Source organism: Callithrix jacchus, chromosome 13 (genome assembly GCF_049354715.1).
Source record: "Callithrix jacchus isolate 240 chromosome 13, calJac240_pri, whole genome shotgun sequence".
Taxonomy (NCBI): domain Eukaryota; kingdom Metazoa; phylum Chordata; class Mammalia; order Primates; family Cebidae; genus Callithrix; species Callithrix jacchus.
In genome coordinates, this window is record NC_133514.1 from 119,478,163 (window position 1) to 119,497,977 (window position 19,815).

The following is a 19,815-nucleotide window of genomic DNA, read 5'->3' on the forward strand; positions in this document are numbered from 1 at the left end:
ACCATGTTGGTCGGGCTGATCTCGAACTTTTGATCTCAAGTGATCTGACAGCTTCAGACTCGCAAAGTGCTGGGATTATAGGCGTGAGTCACTGCGCCTGGCCTCAATCTTAAGTGAAGTGAACAAGAATGATTCTGAGGATTTGAGAGCATCCCTGGAAAGAATTAGACAGACCCCTCTGCACCAAAAGAGCCACCACTGGATCCGCCAACCGAGAAACAGTGGCAGTAACATCCAAGCTGTGTAAATGCTCCTTCTCATCATTTTTACAAAAAAAAAAAAAAAAAAAAAAAAAAGGCAATATTTTGCTCTACGATACCAGGGAAATTCTTAGGAGATTCCATCCTGTTAATCTTACTGAAATTATTAAAGCCCATTTTTCCTTAGGAACAGGCAAGCAGTGGCCTGCAGGACAACTACCATGAAGACGTCCACCAGCGCAACCCCGCTGGGCCCGCGGGAGATGAGCCTCTGCATGGTTCAGCACCTTGCGTCAGTGTGATTCCCCCCACCCTGCACCTGTACCACCTCTGCACAACAGTCCCTGAATCTTGAGTGCAAGTGTCTGGGTGACTGCCACCAATGCGGTTGCAGGTGGTACTGTGTGTGTGTGTGTGTGTGTGTGTGTGAATACGCAAGTGTGTGCAAATGCTGAGTGTATGACGGTGAGCGTATGCGTGTGTGTGTGAAATCTCATTTCATTGTAGTTGAAAGTTTCTTGCTTTGAGAAAGATGGACAGCATTTTCACTAAAAAAGTTTCCCTAGAGTACAGAAAAGCATTTTAGAAGTAATTGTTATGTTAGTTAGTTAGTTAGTTTCTTTTGAGATGGAGTCTCACTCAGACTGAAGTGCCCAGGCAGGAGTGCAGTAGCACCATCTCAGCTCACTGCAGCCTCCGCCTCCTGGGTTCAAGCAATTCTCCTGCCTCTGCCTCCTGAGTAGCTGGGACTACAGGCGAGCACACCATGCCTGGCTAATGTTGTATTTTTAGTAGAGATGGGGTTTTACCATATCGTCAGGCTGGTCTTGAACTTCTGACCTCAGGTGATCCTCCTGCCTTGGCCTCCCAAAGTGCTGGGATTACAAGTGTGAGCCACTGTACCCAGCCCCATTACCTTTGTATTAAGGAGCGTGTCTTAATTATCTCAAGGGAAGCTCCCTGCCACTCTCTCCCCGACCTAGGACAAATTATTACAGTATCAAGTCCTAGTCATGGGGACCATTAATTATAATATTTGCATTGGTATTTTTGGTTATTAATGAAGATTCCAGGAAAAAATAAATGTAACATGAAGATGTAATTTTAATAAAAAGATTTAGGTGATGGCAACCTTTAGGTAAAATAACATGTAAGATTCCACTATCCAGGTGGGGGTCTTCCTGTCAGAGGAAGAGGAGGAGAAGGAGAGCTTCTAGGTAAGTTTTAATTAGAGCCTCTGGTGTCAATTTTATTAGGGTGGAAAATGACTTTATTGCAGCCTTGACATAAAAACGGCCCAGATACAAAATCAACCTCATGAAGCATTCCCATTTCACTGCCTAAACTGCCACGAGTCCCTCACATTCCACTTGTTGGCGGATGATGTGAACGTGTCTCAGCTGCTTTGTGCCCCTCTAATAAGAACATTACGTCAGCTTAAATGGTGACACCCATTGTTTATTTTAAAATCTACCCACCCCTGTCGGCCTGGCTCAGACAGTGAATTAACAGTTGAACAGTTAAGGAGGATTTGCCCAACAGAGCCTACCTGGGGCTGCTTCTGGGTCTCTGGACTGGGCTCCCCCAAAGGGGGTCGAGGTCAGGGTCTAAAGGCCTCTGCAGCAGCCACACCAAAACTGAGACCCAGCGCAGAATCGGGGCTGAAGCTAGGACCCGACCTCCACTGAACTCTCTACTCACTAAGAAGAGTTGAGGGTTTGTCCACGTGTGGAAGGAAAGCATCACTAACAGCCTTCCTTTCCTGACACATCAATTTAACACCTTCTGGGGAGAAGAAGAAAAGCTGGGATTACTGTGGAAAGCAGTGGTGTGAGAGCGACGGCGTTCGGTCTGATGCCTGAAGACCAGACGCAGGACGTGAGTCAGGGTGTGCTCTGCTCATCCTGCATGTCACAGGGTGCTGAATTCTCCTTTTTTTTTTTTTTTTTTTAATACCCTGTTTCTTCAACTTACACAATGTTGATGCTAAAATGTTCTTGGTGGAAGTGAGGCTCAGCTCCTGAAGGATTCATCTGAGAAACTCAGAGACATGCCCTTCTGTCACTGGAACGAGTGGGGAAAAAAGGCATCTTAAAAAAAAGGTTAAGGTGAACCCTCGTGGCACCACTGGAAGAGGAGGAGGAGGCTGGAGAAGGCCCACGAGTGCAAGCTGCCCTGCCTGAGACTGTGCCCTCCGAGCCGGCGTCTTCCTCCGACATGCCCAAGTCCCCCGACCAGGAACGGGGGAAGGAGCAGGGGCGATCTGACAGCCACACGCCAGAGCCCCGAGTCCTAATCACGAATCCCGGCTGTGAGGTGGAAATCACAGGTGGCAACTTTTACTCATGGAAACCAAATAAAGGTGCTTTCACGTTGGAATCCAAGCCCCAACCGTGATCAGCAGCGTCCTGACTGGGGGGCAAGACAACGGGGTGTCTGCACGGAGCACCCATGAGCAGGAACCCCTTTGTCTGAGCTCCCCGGGCCCTGAGCTGGACCCACGGCCACCCCACTGGCCAGAGCCCATCACAGCTGCTATTTGTGCGATTGTCAGGTTTCTATTCCCTCTTTGTTCTGGGAGTCTGTCAGTCGTCCCATTGTGCCTCTGATGACCCTAAGTGACTCTCAGCAGTGCCTGTTTATTTTTGAAGGCCAGAATCGCTTAGGGGTAAGTGCACAGGAAACAAACTTGAAGCGAATGCGGCTGTGACTGATGAGTGTTTGCGCTCACCGTACAGCCCAGCAAGCTCTGAGGGCCTACTGAGCAGCGTCCCCAACCCACCCACTGGCCCACCAGGACGATCCCCTGCAGGAACAGGGCCCCCATCCTTGCCTTGGGATTGTGACTCCCGATGGGAAGTACCCTACCCACCCAGCAACACCGGGCCTGAGTCCCCGAGCCCCTACTCCTCTCCACTCAGCAGGAGCCCCCATCCGGGTGGCCCTCAGGAGCACTGTCCCAGTGGGCACTATGCCCTTCCCATCCTAACCTGCTCCCTCCTGCGGAGCCAGTGCAAAGGCTTTGGGGAACATGGGTGTGAGCCATGCTAGGTCTCAGCTGCTGGCCAGGGATCATTTGAAAGGGGGGAACTTTTGGTTTCCTGCTAAAAGGCCCCCAAAACAGCCAACCAATGCTGTGTCCCCTTGATAGGCCAGCGTGGCTACCCAGGAGCAGAGAGGGGGATAGCCCAGGCTCAAGTGTCTCCGGGGAGCGCAACACCAGATGGCTTATTGTTGGGAGTCTTGGCTGAGGGTGGCCGCACCTGCAGTGACTCGACTGCTTCCCACTTCCCTGCACCTGTCCTCACGGTGCCTGCTTCAGGGGAGGGGTGGGCAGGGGCCCCACTGCAGGTACAGCCGAGGGGCACTCAGAAGCTGGACATCTGCACGCTCGGCTTGGCCAGGACTGAGCTCTGTCCTCAGCCCCTGCAGCCAAGGCGCCAGCGTAAGCCAGCACGCTCCACAACAGGGGCTGGCTGTGGCTTCAGAGTCTCACCCTGATTTCAAAGAACAAAGGCAACTCTGGAGTTCCAGGGACATTGTGTCAATTGGAGCAGCATTTCTATAGCGTGCACCCCACATGCTGCGCGCGTGCCTCACAAAGCGCTCACAGCCACTCTTACACACACACTCCAACGCACGAGCTGTGGGCACCTCCACGCATCACCTGCTATGCTGTAGCACTGGGCCAGCATTCCTTACAGGGAAGAGTTCAGGCCTCAGGCACACTGTCTGCTGGCACTTTATGTGGAACTCTGCCATGTGCAAACCAAGTCTTTGAGACAGGAGAGGAGAGGGCAGCAAGGACGAGGGGTGTCCCACCTGTCACTCAGTCACCCAGCAAATACTGGTGAAGCCCCTCCCCTGAGCCGAGCCTGCGTCTAGGTGCTGGGATATCTGAGTGAACAAACAGCCAGATGTCCCTGCCTTCACGGGGCTCACTTTCCATCCAGGATGGGGGCTCAGACAATAAGCAACGTAATTAGGGAGTGTGACATAAGTGACCGTACCGCCCCGCTCTGCGTCCTTCATCCTCTCGGGCCTCTCCTCCAGGTGGTGCCATGTGACGCTCTGGCCAACAGAACTCAGTGGACATGATGACTGCCCCTCAGCCTGGCTTGCAGGGCGCTTAGCCCTTGGGCTCTCCTCCCAGTCCCTCCCTGTCCTGCCCTCCAATGGTGGAGGCTCTATGTGGATGCCACGGGGCTCTCCCAGGTGCACTGGAGGGAGAGCCGCCTGGCCCTCGCTGAGCTGAGACGTGAGTGGACATCACCTTGAGCTTCTGATTTAGGAGTTCCTCTGGCAGGCCCACACTTTACCTGCTGCGTAAAGTGAGCAACGTCAGAGCCCACCTGTGCTGACACAGCTGCACTTCTAAGTGGGAGATGTCACTGAGAAGGGACGCGGAGCGAAGAGCTCACCTCTGGATATCTGGGCAAGAGACTGAGGGAGGAGGGCAGAGCCTGTGCTCCAGTCACACCCAGGAAGCTGCAGGAGGGAGGGGCCGTAGGAGATGCCTTTGGAGCGGTCCCCGGGGAACAGGTGGGCTTTGGGCAGGGATAAGAGATGGGGACAGATCAGGATGGAGGGAGCGACCCACTTAGTAACCCAGGTGGGCAAAGAAGGGTCTGGCTCTTGGTGCTGGGAGAGGTCCTTGCTATGCACGGGAGCTTCCCTAGGTACTTGGCACAATCAGCGATCAGTGCTCTCAACAAAGACATAGAAACAGCACCTCATTTTGTACCTGGATAAGGGGAAAGCTCAAGCTCAGTTCCTGTTAGCGGCAGGGAGGCATCACCAGGCACAGAGCCTTCACTTCTCCCGCTCTGGTACTGTGTTCTCCAGATGATCATTTTATATTATTGGGAAAATCAGCTTTGGAGCAGAAAGCCCAGAGGAGAAGGTGAGGGACTTGCACATACACACACATTTAAATGAAACATTCTATGGAATTCAGTATCATATAGGCATGCAAACCATGAGAAGTAATAATGAGTTTGCTTTGGGAGGCCGGGAGTTGGGAGAAGAGAGCCTTCGGGGCAGCGCATCGTGGATGGAGACCTGGGATCGGCAGCGCCCGGCCCTGCGTGTGTGCATCGCATTCTGTGGCAGAGAAAAGAGCAGGCGGCCTCCGTGTGGGAGCAGCAGGGTCAGCAAAACTGAGAGGCAGGGAGGAGCTGAGCTGAGCCGAGCTGGTGCAGAGTGTCCTGCCCTGGGAGGCAGGGGCTCTATACTAATTGATGAAATACCCAGAGTAGGGGTGCATTACCGTAAACCTCTACAACCCTCATCCTTAAAGCCCAGCCCCTGACCCGGGAGATGCATGGGTGGCTGCTCCCGCCTGGCCCACTGTCACTCCTGCCATCCTCCCTGGCTGCCGGGAAAGATCAACTGTGCGGAAAATGGGCTCCCATCCTCTTGTTTCCTTCCTTCTCTGGCTCTCACTCTTGTTCTCGCAGTCTCTTCTCTACTAGTAATGTCTTTTCACATCTGCTGGTGGGCTGCTATCTTTCAGAGTATAACTTCCATTTTTCCTGCAGACAAGGTGGTTTTGCCGCTGTTCTGTTTTCAGGTAAACTACATCAGGAAGCCCTCACTGCAGACAGTGAGGTCAGGAAAAGAAAATTTCATTCACATGGAGGATTGCAGCCCCACTGGAAATGTCTTTCCCAGCACACCTGGTGACCTGTGACCTTGCCAACCCAGATATTCCCAGAAACTCAGCGGTTCTAGAAGGCTGGCTGGAATAATTAGGGTTTTAGAGCAGCTGCTGGAATTTTAGAAAGGCTAAGCGTGCTGTGCTCCACTCACGGCGTGAACGAGGGCGGGCAGCACCTGCGTGCATCTGTGCCAGCGCATGGCAGCGAGGCCGCTGGGAGTGGATTCCCTGTTATCAGGGACCCTGTGTGCCCAGGGCGGGGTCTGCAGAGGCTTTGGGGAAGACACCATGGCTGCTTCGTGTACCTGGCCTGGTGTCCACGTGGCTCACAGGCCCTGCGCTATAAAAATACCGTGAGGTCACTGACTACCATGTGACTCTTCACCTGTGATAAGAACTTAAGCAGGAAAAATTCTTAGCATTTGTTAAACAAAGCTCTGTATCCTTCAAAAAATGTCTGCAGTCTTCTCTCTGAAAATACTAGCCAAAGAGCACGGACAGGAGGGGGGAGAGCCCCATGTGTGCACATGCAGTAACCTGTTTATTACTCACATGCCCTTCTATGATTACCTACTTACGTAAGGGAAACCAAGTCACTGCCAAAAGCACACGGCGGAAAGGCGGCGGGGCTCTGCCACCTGCTGTGTAAAGTGAGCAACGTCAGGCTGGCTGGGGTCCCCTTCCTCCGGGGCCGCTGGGCAGCTCAGAGCTAGACGTGTGGCTCCCTGCAGTCACCGCTCCACGGCTGATGTGTCTGTGGTCTCACTTCACCTCATCTAGATGTCTCTACTTTATTTATATTTTACTGTTTCCTGTTGTGTTGTCAACTAACTCAAGCTTTATAAAGCAAAGAAGAGCAAAACCACACACACACACACACACACACACACACACGAATATATGTGCTTAAATGTTTCTGGGATAGACATTTTAAAAATAAACATTAAACACAGATAATTCTATCTCCATTGAGCAATGTAGTGAACACTTTCCTCATGACTCCTCACCAGGTTTTGCCCTTACGTGCTGTACACACAGGCCTTGGCCCCATGAAGTGGACAGAGTGAACACAGACGCAGGATGGTGGTATTTTCACAGGAGGACATCCTTCCTCTGTGGCACGTGTGGAGGGAGCCAGCTCACGTGTGACACGGAGTGCACGTGCTTCCAGCCCCGCCTGAGATGCCTGTCGCAGCTCAGAAGAACCACACTCAGTTCTGGGGTAGCAGCGCCCTCTTTTGGTCACTCCTCTCCTTCCTTAGTATAATTTAGGGAGACCTAAAACTTCCCTCACTTCAGCTGAATTGCCTGCCTTTAGTTCAGCCCCAGGATCAGTCAGCTCCAGCAGGAGGAGAGGTGGAGACTGACTTCTGCCCTCCTTCCTGCCTGGTTTCTAAGGAGGAGGACGGCGTGTACACTGCCTGTGTGTGTGGGCCAGAAAACGCTCAGCAGCAATTGGTCTACCGCAAAATGACCTGCTGCTTCCCCAGAGCGCTGGCAACACCCAGTTCTCTAGGCTGTCGTGCCTGAAACTGTTTTCTTCCTGCTTTTGTAACTAGGCAAAACTAGGCATAACCACAAAGCTGTCAAAAAGAAAAAGAAAAAAATCACCGACGGTATCTGAACCTGCGCTCTAACGAGTTATTTGCTTAGATTGAAAACAACCCTTTGGTGGGCTTTTTACCAGGCGAGGAAGGGTAGCTAAAACCTCAAAGTGCATTGCTCTGAAAATGATCGGCTCGGGCGTCACGAAGACAGGCAGGAAGGCTGCCTGGTTCTAGGCACTCAGTGTGTGAACCACAGCGATGGCATCTGTGCCAGAGTCAGTGCCTGGAACAAACTTCTCAACACGCCACTCCAGTCTTCACTCCGGGGGACCCTCTTATCAGACACTGCTGCCTTCTGACATTCACAGAGATCTCAGGCATGGGTGTCCTGCAGAGGTAGTCAGCTAAGGATTATGGCTTTCTGCACATGAATCACATTCCTCGCTCATTCTTTTTATGCATGGATGAAACAGTTTCCAAGAACCGAGCATGGATGACTAGTACTCACGGGATATCAAGAGTGATTTCCTAACATACTTATGGGACTTACTATCCTGTCAAGGAAATACCTTTTTGCAAAGTGGGAGGGAGCCGCTGCTCTCATTTAGAGTAACTTTGTACATTACGTTATAATTTAAAAAGAAATTGCATATATGTCTTCAAGGCTTACAGTCAGGATTAACAGCCTAGGTTATTTGGTTTCCTTGCCTTCAGCACTCTGCACATTTAGAGTAGAGTTCTCTGTGCTCCAGGAAAGGATTGAGGCTGGGAAATTATTAAGGTCAAAAGCAAACTCCCCACAGCTCAACAGGCCCTTCCAGGTCGGCATCACTAGAGATTGTTGCTCACAAGCTGAGGAGTGCAGAGGCCTCCTGGGCCAGCCTCCCCCACGGTTAGAGGAAATGAGGACACCTCAGACCGCGAGCTCCTCCCACTTCCCCCTTGGTTCTGACTCAGCCTGAATCAGGCATCAGCTGCAAAGGCCTGAAGGTGACTAGGGATCTGCTTCCTCGTCACACTCAGGGGTGGAGAGGCTTGGAATGTGAGCGCTGAGCTCATTCAGCAGATAGGTGTGCCTTGCTCTGGCATCCAAGGACCTGGGACCATCTCAGTCAACACGACAGGCAGAAGGATTGCTCTTCCTATCAAAAGACAAGCCAAGTTTGTGAAACGATGGACATCGTCTGCATTTCCATCACTTCCAGTAGTGTTCACATCCAACCCTAAATAGTAACTCTCTAAACCAAATACCTCTCTGAAAAGGTTAAGGGGGGCTGCGTGTGGATGGGCTTCAGGAATTATGTCATCTTCACAGTGTATGGAAAGGGCTGAGTATAGAAGAACTTTTTATATTCTATTGTATCCGTGCTGCATATACACCTACACATACGTGTGTGTGTGTGTGTGTGTGTGTGCACTGGATGGTAACGGAACTGCTGCCACTGTGACTAATACTTTTCAAGGCAATTAGCAAGGGGGATAATGACAAAGATGATGCTTGGTTTAAAAAATCAGTAGGCTTAGCCAAAATAATTTTAGAACTCAATTTTCTTTATGTGTAAAACCTAAAATTGGACATTTGTCTTCATGCTTTTCTATTATGTCTTTATATATGTAGCTGAAATATATGAGTAAAGAGATCATCTAAAGGAATTTTTATTCTAGACTTTTAGAGGCAGATTTATTCTTAAAATCATCAAGGCTGGGACGTCGCCTTCAAACTCACAGCTTATCTATTCTAGGAAACCCTCAGTGTTCTGCAGAGTGCACGCTGCTGCTCCTAGTCACAGACGCGGCTGCCTTCAACTCCTGCTGCTTCTTCCTCTGCCACTAAGGACAGCAACCCTACTTCCTGAAGGCAGTGAACATCCCCACAGAGATCATCACACAGTACGCAGAAATAGGCGGAGCACCGAGTCCCTTCGCACTTGCCTGTCTCATTTCTAGGCAAGGAGTCCTCGTTGCTTTCAGTCTCTGGGCCTCTGGGTTATGCTGATTTTCATGGACACTTAAGATACTGAAGCAGTGGGCATCACCACATCTATTTTATGTATGCTCTGTCAAGAAGGATGGAATTATAGAAAAGAAAGGACTTTTGAAAAAGAGCAAGTTAATCAGGAACAACAAAAGTTGGCATAATTACCTTGCCTAACAAGTGAAGTATAAAGAAAGGCCTTTCCATAAATAAGCCAAGACCAGGCTAGGGAAAGTGGCCAGGAATCCTGTTTGCCTTGAGTGTCGTCTGTAACCTGCAGGCTGGGCTGATCTTGGGGAAAGGGATGCCTATTTTACTAGGCAGAAAATCACTCCTTTTTCCTTTGACCTACAGTGAGTTCTCAGGAGCTGAGCAGATTTCACACCACCCTTTTTCTCTTGGCTTTAGGAGAAAATCCAAGAGCTGTGCACAGCAGAACAGACTGCAGGGCCCTGTGCTGTTCGGAAGTCACTGAGCCTCAGGGTCAGGATGGGAATGGCATAAATGTCAACACCAAATGCAGACACATCGCTCACTCACAGGGGAAGCAGAAATGAAGACGAATACTGAGATTGCGTCTTAGCTCATTTTCTGTTGTGATAATGGAATATCTGAGGCTGGCTAATTTATAAAGAAAATAGATGTATTCCCCACAGTTCTTGAGGTTGAGAAGTCCCAGGGCATGGCACTGGCATCTGCTCAGCTTCTGGCGAGTGTGTCCTGACATGGGGGTGGCACTGTATGGTGCCACAGAGTGAGAGCTCAGGCCTCTCCTCTCTCCTTAAAGCCATGGTCTCAGCAGGGGCCCCACCCCAAGGCCCTGATGACTCGATCTCTGCTCCTTGTTACATCCCAAAGGCCCACATCCAATTAACAAAGAAAGTTAAGGATTAAGTTTCCAACTCACGAAACTGGGGACACATTCAAACCATAAAAAGGCAATTTATATTCAATACGGCAATACGAAAAAAGTAAAATTTTGTAGACAAGAGTTATTTCCCAATGCCTTCCGTGCCACTCTTTGTGGCTGAGAGAAACACCACAGCATCCAGGCTTCACTGTAATCTCACTTCCTCGTTAGTTGTTTTTTATGAGCTCTGCTAGGCTTCCCGGTGCTCACATGGGGCTGGACGAATAGATGATCAGAGAAACACAATATAGTGAGGCAGAGCTGGGAGGTGCAGAGGGTCTGTGTGTGCAACAAGGCACGTAAGCAAAAACAAAACCGAGATGGGAAGGGACCGCAGGAGGGGAGGCGGGGCTGTATCTGTCATATATCTACACAGCCAACATTTTCTTTATTTAGACAGGCTCTTACTCTGTCACCCAGGCTGGAATTCAGTGGTGCAGTCACAGCTCACTGCAGCCTTGACCTCCTGAGCCCAAGTATCTGGGACCACAGATGCATGCCACCACACCTGGCTAATTTATTTATTTTTTGCAGAGACAAGATCTCATGTGTTGCTTAGGCTGGCCTTGAGCTCCTGGGCTCGAGCAATCCTCTTACATAGACCCCAAGAAGTGTGGGATTATATGTGTGAGCCAATGAACAGAGCCTCTATGTTTTTAGTTACAAGAACAGATCTGTGATTACCCACGCAATTAAAAAAACAAAGGCTTCCCCAAGCGGGAGTGCAGGTGTACGCTGTCACCATGTGGCGCCAGGTTTCCCATGTCTGTGTCACCTACCAAACACTTCGTTGTCCTCTGAGTTCGTCTGCGAAAGTTCACCCAGCTTTCTCTTTTTTTCAGATTCTCCTCTGTTAGTCTCACCATTCTGGAAAAAGAAAACACAACACCCCCCTTTCTTAAGATTAATTGTTTTCTCAACAACATAACTGTAATGAATTTGTCTCTATAAATTTTTTATCAGATAATCAATTTCACATCTGTTTTCAAGATAGAACACAGAGCTTTGGTTCAGAGGTGGGTTTTCTGCACAGGATTCTGAATTCTAGCTTGTTTTCTCTGCCTAAACACCTAAGTACTTTCTTGACCCAGTTGATACAGTTTTATACAAAAAAATTGGAGCGTCAGCCTAGATATAAAATAAAAAATAGCTACACTCCCATCCTACTGATTCCAGGGCTGAGCCCACAGTCACTGCTTTAGATTCTAAGTGACACTGTGACACCTTTGCTAACTGGAACCAGTCAGGACCACTTTGATGGGAGAATGAGCCCTTTGGTGTCGGGAGGCCCCTTTGTATTCCGGGGAAGGGAAGCAGCTGCTGTGGAACGGCCCCCACTCTCTTGGGAATCTGCGGCCTCGGAGTTTCTTCCCTGTCTTCTGGGCCTCCTTTGCCTGTTGCTGGAGCCCGAATGGCAGTGTGAGCTTGTTTTTTGAGTTTAAAATGTTCAGGACACAGTTCGATCACCAGTGCAGAGACAAGACATGGTTCAGATTCTTTATATTTTTGTGATCAATTTTACTTGACTATTTTAAAATGTCACGCTTGCACATCACACGATTCAAATGCTCTGGCAAGTGCACAGTGGCCATATGCTGAGACCCCAGGGTCTCCTGGATGCCGCTTTCTCTTTGGGAGGCAGCCGGCGTTTCCAGCTTCTTCCAGACTGGGCACAATCGTCTGTGCACCTTCAGACAATTACACGTGCGCCTTCTTTTCCCTGGCTTCATCGTCACACTGTGGATGATGCCCTCCTTCTTGCTTCTGCCTGGGAACGAGGGGTCCTGGAGGCGGCTTCAGTCGGCAGCGCAGAGCTGCCCGCGCAGCCCGTGAGCGCTTGTTACTGCTCACACCTCTCCAGGCTCCACCACCATCCAGCGTGTTCACATTTGTATCTTTCGATCGTAACCACGTCGCCCTAATTCCTGCTCACAGCTCAGAATGCACATGGGCAAGGAGCATTTTCACACTGGGCTTTCACTGGGTGGGTGTCAGTCACACTGGGCTTTCACTGGGCGGGTGTCAGTCACACTGGGCTTTCACTGGGCGGGTGTCAGTCACACTGGGCTTTCACTGGGCGGGTGTCAGTCACACTGGCTTTCACTGGGCGGGTGTCAGTCACACTGGGCTTTCACTGGGCGGGTGTCAGTCACACTGGGCTTTCACTGGGCGGGTGTCAGTCACACTGGGCTTTCACTGGGCGGGTGTCAGTCACACTGGGCTTTCACTGGGCGGGTGTCAGTCACACTGGGCTTCCACTGGGCGGGTGTCAGTCACACTGGGCTTTCACTGGGCGGCTGCGGGCAGCCGCGCTGGTCCTGGTGCCACCCACCAGCGGCACAGGGGCTGCTTCTCTTGGGGTCTGCTCCCCTGTGGGGGCAGCGCCCCACCCTGGTCTCTGCACTTGACTTTGTACCAGTTTTCCATACCAATCTCTCATTTCTGAGGAGCCTTTAACCCAGGATCATAAGATGTGCATAGTTTCAATTTTACACAGTCTCCAGCCCTTCTGGGCAGAGGGGCAGGCACAGCCATTAAGTGACACTAGGTCTGAAGTCTGATTCAGATGGAGTGTGACACAGTAATGTACTACAGCGTGTTTGTTCCCGGAGAGAAGCCCAGTCCTCTGAGCTCACATCAGTCAGGGTCCCGCGGTCCTGCTCCTAGTCACTGAGAGCCCTGTCGTGTGTGTGTGTGTGTGTGTGTGTGTGTGTGTGCGCGCGCGCGCATGCGTGCGTGTGTGCATCAGGGTCTTCATTCCCACCCCTGGGCAGATGGGAGGGGATGGGTGGGTGAGGTCCCACCAACCAACGTGTATGGCATTATCTCCACAAGTCAATGCCGTCTAGTGTGATGAACATACTATAAACACAGGGGTTACTGAAGTCACAACACTGAGGCGGGAGGAAGCTGCCTTCATGGAGTGAAATAAAATTGCACTGGTCTGGGCTGAGTCCCTGCACTGGGCCCAGCGGACACCCCCAATATGAAGGACAGCACCAAGCCCAAACGAAGATCTTTATCTGAGCTTCTGAGAAACCAGGAGAGACAGCAGCCCGATTTCCAAGCAGCCCAGGTTTAGCCCGGATGAGGAGGAAGTCCCGTCTGCTCTAACCTTTGCCGGGGAGTCACTTTGGAACCACCCACCCATCCACCGCATTTTGTGGTGTGTCTGCTTTCCTCAGTCTCTGTTTAGAAACCAGCCTCCTCTGCTCCGCTCATCGGAACACTCATGCTGGTTTGTAGAAAGAGGTGTTGCCGGATCTCGAATGACGAGTAACAGCCAATGGAGGCTTTTATATTTGTTGTAACTCTGTGTCCACCTGCCAGGCTTCCGCTGCGGGATGGCTGGTGTAGAAACCGGGGTGCTGCTTTCCAGACCTCGAGTCACAGAGTTCCAGGACACTGTTATTACTAAGCAATGAAACGCAGAGAATGTTTCAACTCGCTGAGAATGGAGGAAATACAGAGCAAAACAGACATGAGATTTCAACACAGCAAAGTGGGAAAAACTGATTCCCAGCATTGCTAGAGATGGAGAGGGACCGGAAGTTTTCTGGGACTGGAATAAATGCTCTCGGCCTCTTGGAGCCTCACCTTGGGGCCTGTGACCTCACCGCCATGGCTTCCAGGCTCCCAGCCGCCTGTGACCTTCTGTGGATGTTCACGTGTCTCTATTACAGAAACTCACGGAACAGCCCATTTGTTTGTCCACCTCCCTGCGATGCTGGGAACTGCTTGAGAACAAGAACCACGCCTTGCACACCTTCCTGCCCCTCACACCTAGCACAGTCCTGGCACCCAGCGAGTGCTTCTGGAACACAGGTAAAATGGATCGTTTCTGTTTCAGCGGAAGAGAGCTGACTATGGACACTTTTCATATCCATCCAGTTAATTTTAGAAGACAGTAAAACTTGGAGAAGAAATAATTTCCTGGTGGTCTTTCCTCAGCTATGGATTCATGTCATAGGTTTTTTACATCTAGCTTCTATGCTAATATAAAATTATATTCTTCACTAATTACAAAACACTAAGTGTTGTTTAAGAACTAATTAAATACGATTCAGCTCCCGTTGTTATTGATCGTAGCTGCATTTTCTTCAAGCTAATTATTCTCCAAGAGGGACAGGGCTAGGACCCGTGGCATCTTCCAGTCGGCGTGGGCAGCCCTTCCCGCGGGAGGGTAGAACGATGCTGCGTCTTAGAAATGAGGCATTTCGGATGCAGAGGGAAAGCCGATATTTAAAGCACTTCACTTTGCTTTAAGTGCGTGGAGGGGATAACATAGTGGCAGCGACCTCCCTGGGTCCACTTCCCAGGCTGGTTTTGAGGGCGGGGGCAGCATAAGTGTGAGGAGGAATTTTGTGTCCTGTGTGCCAGCTTGTGCCCGCGTCGGTCCCATGGTGATGGTGCATCCACTCTGTTTATCCGTCACATCAAAGTGGCCACAGGTGTACCCTGAATAGTGTCAGCACACGGGACTCCAAATCCTCCCTTTTCTCTCCTTCTCAACTCAACTCTCTGACGGTTAAACATCTCTAGGTCATACAGCAGCGCAGGATGTGTGCAGAAAGTACACACTGGCCTGGGAAATTTTGTGACTAATTTCTACTCCAATATAAGGCTTGTTTTTGAGAACTGATATTGCTGTTTGAAAAATATAAAATATTCCCTTATGATGAACACATTTCCTGTAAGCCAAATGTCTACTAGGAAAACAAATACTGGAGATGATGTGATTTTCGTGATGAGAAAACAAGAGCTTCCTGCAGATGGGGTGTGGATTTTCGAGAGGTGGGTCCTGGCGGTTCAGGCCCTCCATGCCTCATTGCCCAAGTGAGTCCAAATCTCGGTCCAAATGGATTCTGAGACTGCAGGTGCCAACAGGCACTTCAAGCCATGATAGCTCCTTCATACGTCTGTAGCAATCTTCTTTTCCATCAGCCTACCTCTGTGGGAGCTGACCTGAGTAAGAACCTGTTTCCCATCTGTGACCATTTTGGAAGCTGTGTGGGAATTTGCTGCGGAAGCCCCGGGAAGCAGGCACATTCCCCTACACTGCGAGGAGCACCAACAGACAGCTCGGGATGTCACCACGCATGGTGAAGATGACACAGAAAAAAGTCTATCTTTTGGAACAAAGGAAATGATAGTCTCCTAATCAATTACAAACCAGTAATCAGTCTCATTTTCTCTGGGAGTAAAAACACAGAAACAAAAAATGTCTACCCGGCCTTGACCTCTAACCCCTTAAGTGGCAAGCTTTCCCCGGGGGTCAGCATGGCCCTGCACAGGGACCTGGGGCAGGCCAGGGAAGGGGCCCCGGGAACTCACAGGTTAATGCTATACTATAATAATACCTTGAATATGTCCCTCTTAAAGCACGACCCCATGTCTCATATGCTAAATCAATTGTATCTTAATTTTAAATAACCCTCTCAACCAAACCTCTGCCAGCTCAACTTTTAAGGCCCCGAATCCCCAGAATTCCACACTCTCCAGCCACCGAGAAGCACAATTCAGTTGTCTTCATCAGAACCGAGCGGAGAAGGAAAGGACAGCCAGGTGTCAAACCCCCCAAATCCAGTCACAGCCAGGACGCCGGCGGGTGGAATCCGGGTTGGTTTTGAGGGCCCCTCTCGGCTGCTCGTTCCTGCATAGCCAGAACGTCCGGTCACGTCTGCGACGGCTCCTACCTGGAACGGCCATTCACATACGTACACACGCACGGCACACACGCACGCACATGCTGTAGTGAAAATACTCTTTAATCAGCCTTACATTTTTAAAAGACTGATGGTCTGCAGGTGGCAATTTCAGGAGGAATGGTCCAGAGGCTAAGTTTCTACTCAGTCACCACAGAAAAGGCTGTGGGAGAGGAAAACCCCTGCTTCATATTGCTACAAACATCACACAGTGCATCCCCACGTCCCGGTTCACACCAGAAACTACTTATCAGGAGAGGAAAGGGTGGAACCACGTTACAAAGTGACTTTCACCTGAAAAACCGGTTCTATGTTATACTCAGAGTCAGGGTCTGCCACAGGCTGCTTTCATTCAAAACACGTAAGAATTGATTTTGAGAATTTTGCAATCCCTTAAAAAATCCTGCCTTTCGCGAGATGTCCTAAGCGTGTCCAAACCATCTTATTTCTTGTGCTGTTCTGTTCTGTTTCACGCTTTCAACAGCCCAAAGCCACAGTTTTTAGTTTCTGTTTCTAGTGATAACCAGAAAAGAGGATGAGGAAGGAGCTTTACTGGCCCAACCAGAGAGAGAAACTCAGAAGCCATGACTGTATTTTCCCCTTGGACACTCTGAGTCTTGAGTGGAGAATCACGGGCACGGAAGGAGATAAAAATCTTGTCTAGCTCTGCGTCCTCAGTACCTTGCCATTCCCATGCGTGCTTGCGACAAACACTGCCCAGGAGCTGAGTATACACAGGAAAATAAGGTAGGAGTTTAATAAGCCAAATCAGGCGCTTCCAAAATAAAGCTAGAAAAAGCCCAGAACGTCAGATGGCGACTGCCCCGTTAAATACGGGGGCCCAGCCCTGGAGAGGGTCAGTGATGCAGGAAGTCAACCACGTTTACTTTTTCTGAGATGTCCTACAAGAAAAATTACCAGTGATTCATATGTTAAAAATTCCTAGGATGTTTAACAGAAGTTGCCGCTGTCTTCCCCCTTCCTTAAAGCAATATGTTCTTTCTGAATCTTACACTCGACTGATCTTATTTAAAAAGGAAAAAGAAAGAAACTCAGCCGAAACTTCCTATGATGTCACAGGCAACCCAGTCACATGCGGCATCCGCGTGCCAGCTGCTTGGCCTTTAGAGGCTGAGGTCCTGCCCGCAGGCATACCCCCGACCCCCCGCCCCGTCTCCCCTGGCCTCCTGCCTCAGAATTCTCATCTCATTCTATGCACAAATCTCAGCATGGCCTGTGTTTCTCACAGCACCACACGTATTTTGAGCCTTAGGTCCTTTTGGAGGGGATGCTTCTAAAAGGCAGATATTTCTTTAAGACCTTCTGCCAGATTCCCTGCTCCAGTCAGATCTGGTCCACCCAGATGTTTGCAGAACAGAGTTTGGGGGCATCGGGATGTGCAACACGGGTGTGTCGTAGCAAAATCGTGATCTGCATGACAGCCAGGACTTCAGGCTCTCAGAAGCTGGTCGCCGGGGTCACTGGGAAAATAATTAAATTTTCTGTACCTCTGTTTGCTCAGCGCTAAAATGAACGTTATAATCACACTTTGTGGTTGCTGGGAAGAGCATTCAATACGTGGAAACTGCTTTTTGCAGCAGCACACAAGGCCATTGAACACGCGGATCCGTAGCAGCTTAGCTTTGTGCTGTCACCAGAATGAGCCCTTAGTTTTTTCTCAGAACCATCACAGCCCCCTCTCAGGGGCTCTGGCCCAGCACCCCTGGTGTGGCAGCAGAAACAGGTGACTGTGCACCAGCGGGATACAGAGCCGTCCCCAGCACAGTCACTCAGAGATCTTAAGCGACTCAGGCTCCCTCCCACTAATTGCCCCAGGAGGACAATGGTCCCCATCTGGCGGCATCATCGTGAGGACTGCAAACGTGCACGTTCCTCTGGAGGAAACCTCACTGCTTTGAGGATGCCTGGCCTGCTCAGCCACCGTCAGCAGCGGTCAGCCCTCCCTGCCTGCAGCAAATGCTCTTCCTGCATCTTCACCCACTGCCATTGCCCCACCTAGATTTCCCTCCAGTTAATCCACATCAGAGATTTCTAGGATTTCTAACAAAACTTTAGTTGACAATGAATACTCCCAAATGCTTTTTCAGAAGCCAGAATCTGTTCGCCAAATTTCATTTCCAGTCCCAGAAAGTCAAAGATATCAGGTAGAGGTAAACTGGCTTATTTTTCAACTTACATATTTTTGCTCTCTTTAAATTTATTTTTTTTTTTTGAGACGAAGTTTCGCTTTTGTTACCCCGGCTGGAGCGCAATGGCGCCATCTCGGCTCACTGCAACCTCCCCCTCCTGGGTTCAGGCAATTCTCCTGCCTCAGCCTCCTGAGTAGCTGGGATTACAGGCACGCACCACCATGCCCAGCTAATTTTTGTATTTTTAGTAGAGACGGGGTTTCACCATGTTGACCAGGATGGTCTCGATCTCTTGACCTCGTGATCCACCCGCCTCGTCCTCCCAAAGTGCTGGGCACCACCATGCCCAGCTAATTTTTGTATTTTTAGTAGAGACGGGGTTTCACCATGTTGACCAGGATGGTCTCGATCTCTTGACCTCGTGATCCACCCGCCTCGTCCTCCCAAAGTGCTGGGATTACAGGCGTGAGCCACGGCACCCAGCCCTTCTCTTTAAATTTTTATAAGTATTTCATATGTATATGTAATATATATACAAGACTAGATTATAAAAGAAATTTCAGCATTATCTAGCTTTATAAAGAGGGTCAATGCTAGGTTTATACTAAGAACAGTGGCACATCTGAGATTTTATCTACTTGAAAGCTAAATTATGTGGATGCTCCCGAAGGAATGAGATTGCTGGGTTAGAGACAAAGGGCAGGTTGTTATTCACAGCAGTACGGACGTTCACCATTTTGGCATGGGTTCCCTAACACCCAATTCACATAGGAGCCACGGGAAGGGGCCCAGGTGGCTGCTTGCATGCAGTGCGTTGAGTGGCAGGAGAGGAAGCTCTACATAGGAAACCTGAATCCTTTCTAACTATGCCTGCTCTAGAGGAAGACACTGTATCTCCCAAGACCTGTATTTTGCTCCAAATACACACACTCTCTGTCTTCCCAACCTGTTCATTATATAAACATCCTGGAAAACACAGTCCATAATAAGGGTGGATCCCGTCTGGCTTGCAGGACATGCAGACCCCTGGCAGATGATCTCCCAACAACTAGTTATAGAAGAGGTGACCTACTGAAAACTGTCAACTCTTCGGCTGGCTTGATGGGTGGACCTCCTGCCTTCCACGCAGTTCACAGTTAAACCCAACTTCACACATTTGATTCTCAAGCTAAAAGATCACCATGATATCTGTTACTTTAGATGTCCTTATATGAAACAAAATGTTACAGACTTTCACAATTACAAAGACTTCCGAGACCAGCCCAACCACTCATCTTACCACTAAGTGATGCTGACCTGTACACACGCGCAGGGTCTTTAGCTCACAGATGAGACTAAACCCCTGGACAGATCACAGAAAGCGTTGCTTCTGATGTGGAGAGAGGTCTGAGGACTTTGCAGCCCCCCAGTCTGGGGGGTCCTTGGAGATATATGGTGCCTGCGTGGGGCCACTGATTTTTCTCTTTCTTCCACTTTTGGGCTTGGCAGCTTCTGGAGAAGGCCATGAGGCTTGTGCTGACAGTGGACTCAGAAGCCGTGGTCTCAAGGGAAATGGACAGGTTTCTAAGCTGGCTTCTCCACGGGAGTCAGAGACTACAGGGCCGAAGTCCTACATATCACAGTTTTGTAGAATTCTTTCTCTTCGGTCAACAAGACTATAGGCCTGTGA

General features: G+C 49.9%; 1 protein-coding gene across 5 annotated transcripts in view; it reads right to left on the reverse strand.

Moving 5' to 3' along the window:
* The window catches only part of MBP (myelin basic protein), a 148,471-nt gene that overhangs the window by 62,605 nt on the left and 66,051 nt on the right, over positions 1–19,815 (reverse strand). For all 5 annotated transcript variants that reach the window (XM_078348287.1, XM_035271388.3, XM_035271387.3 and 2 more), the window contains exon 3: positions 11,071–11,158. In XM_078348287.1, the coding sequence (XP_078204413.1) occupies positions 11,071–11,158 (88 nt within the window). The remainder of the gene's footprint in view (positions 1–11,070; positions 11,159–19,815) is intronic.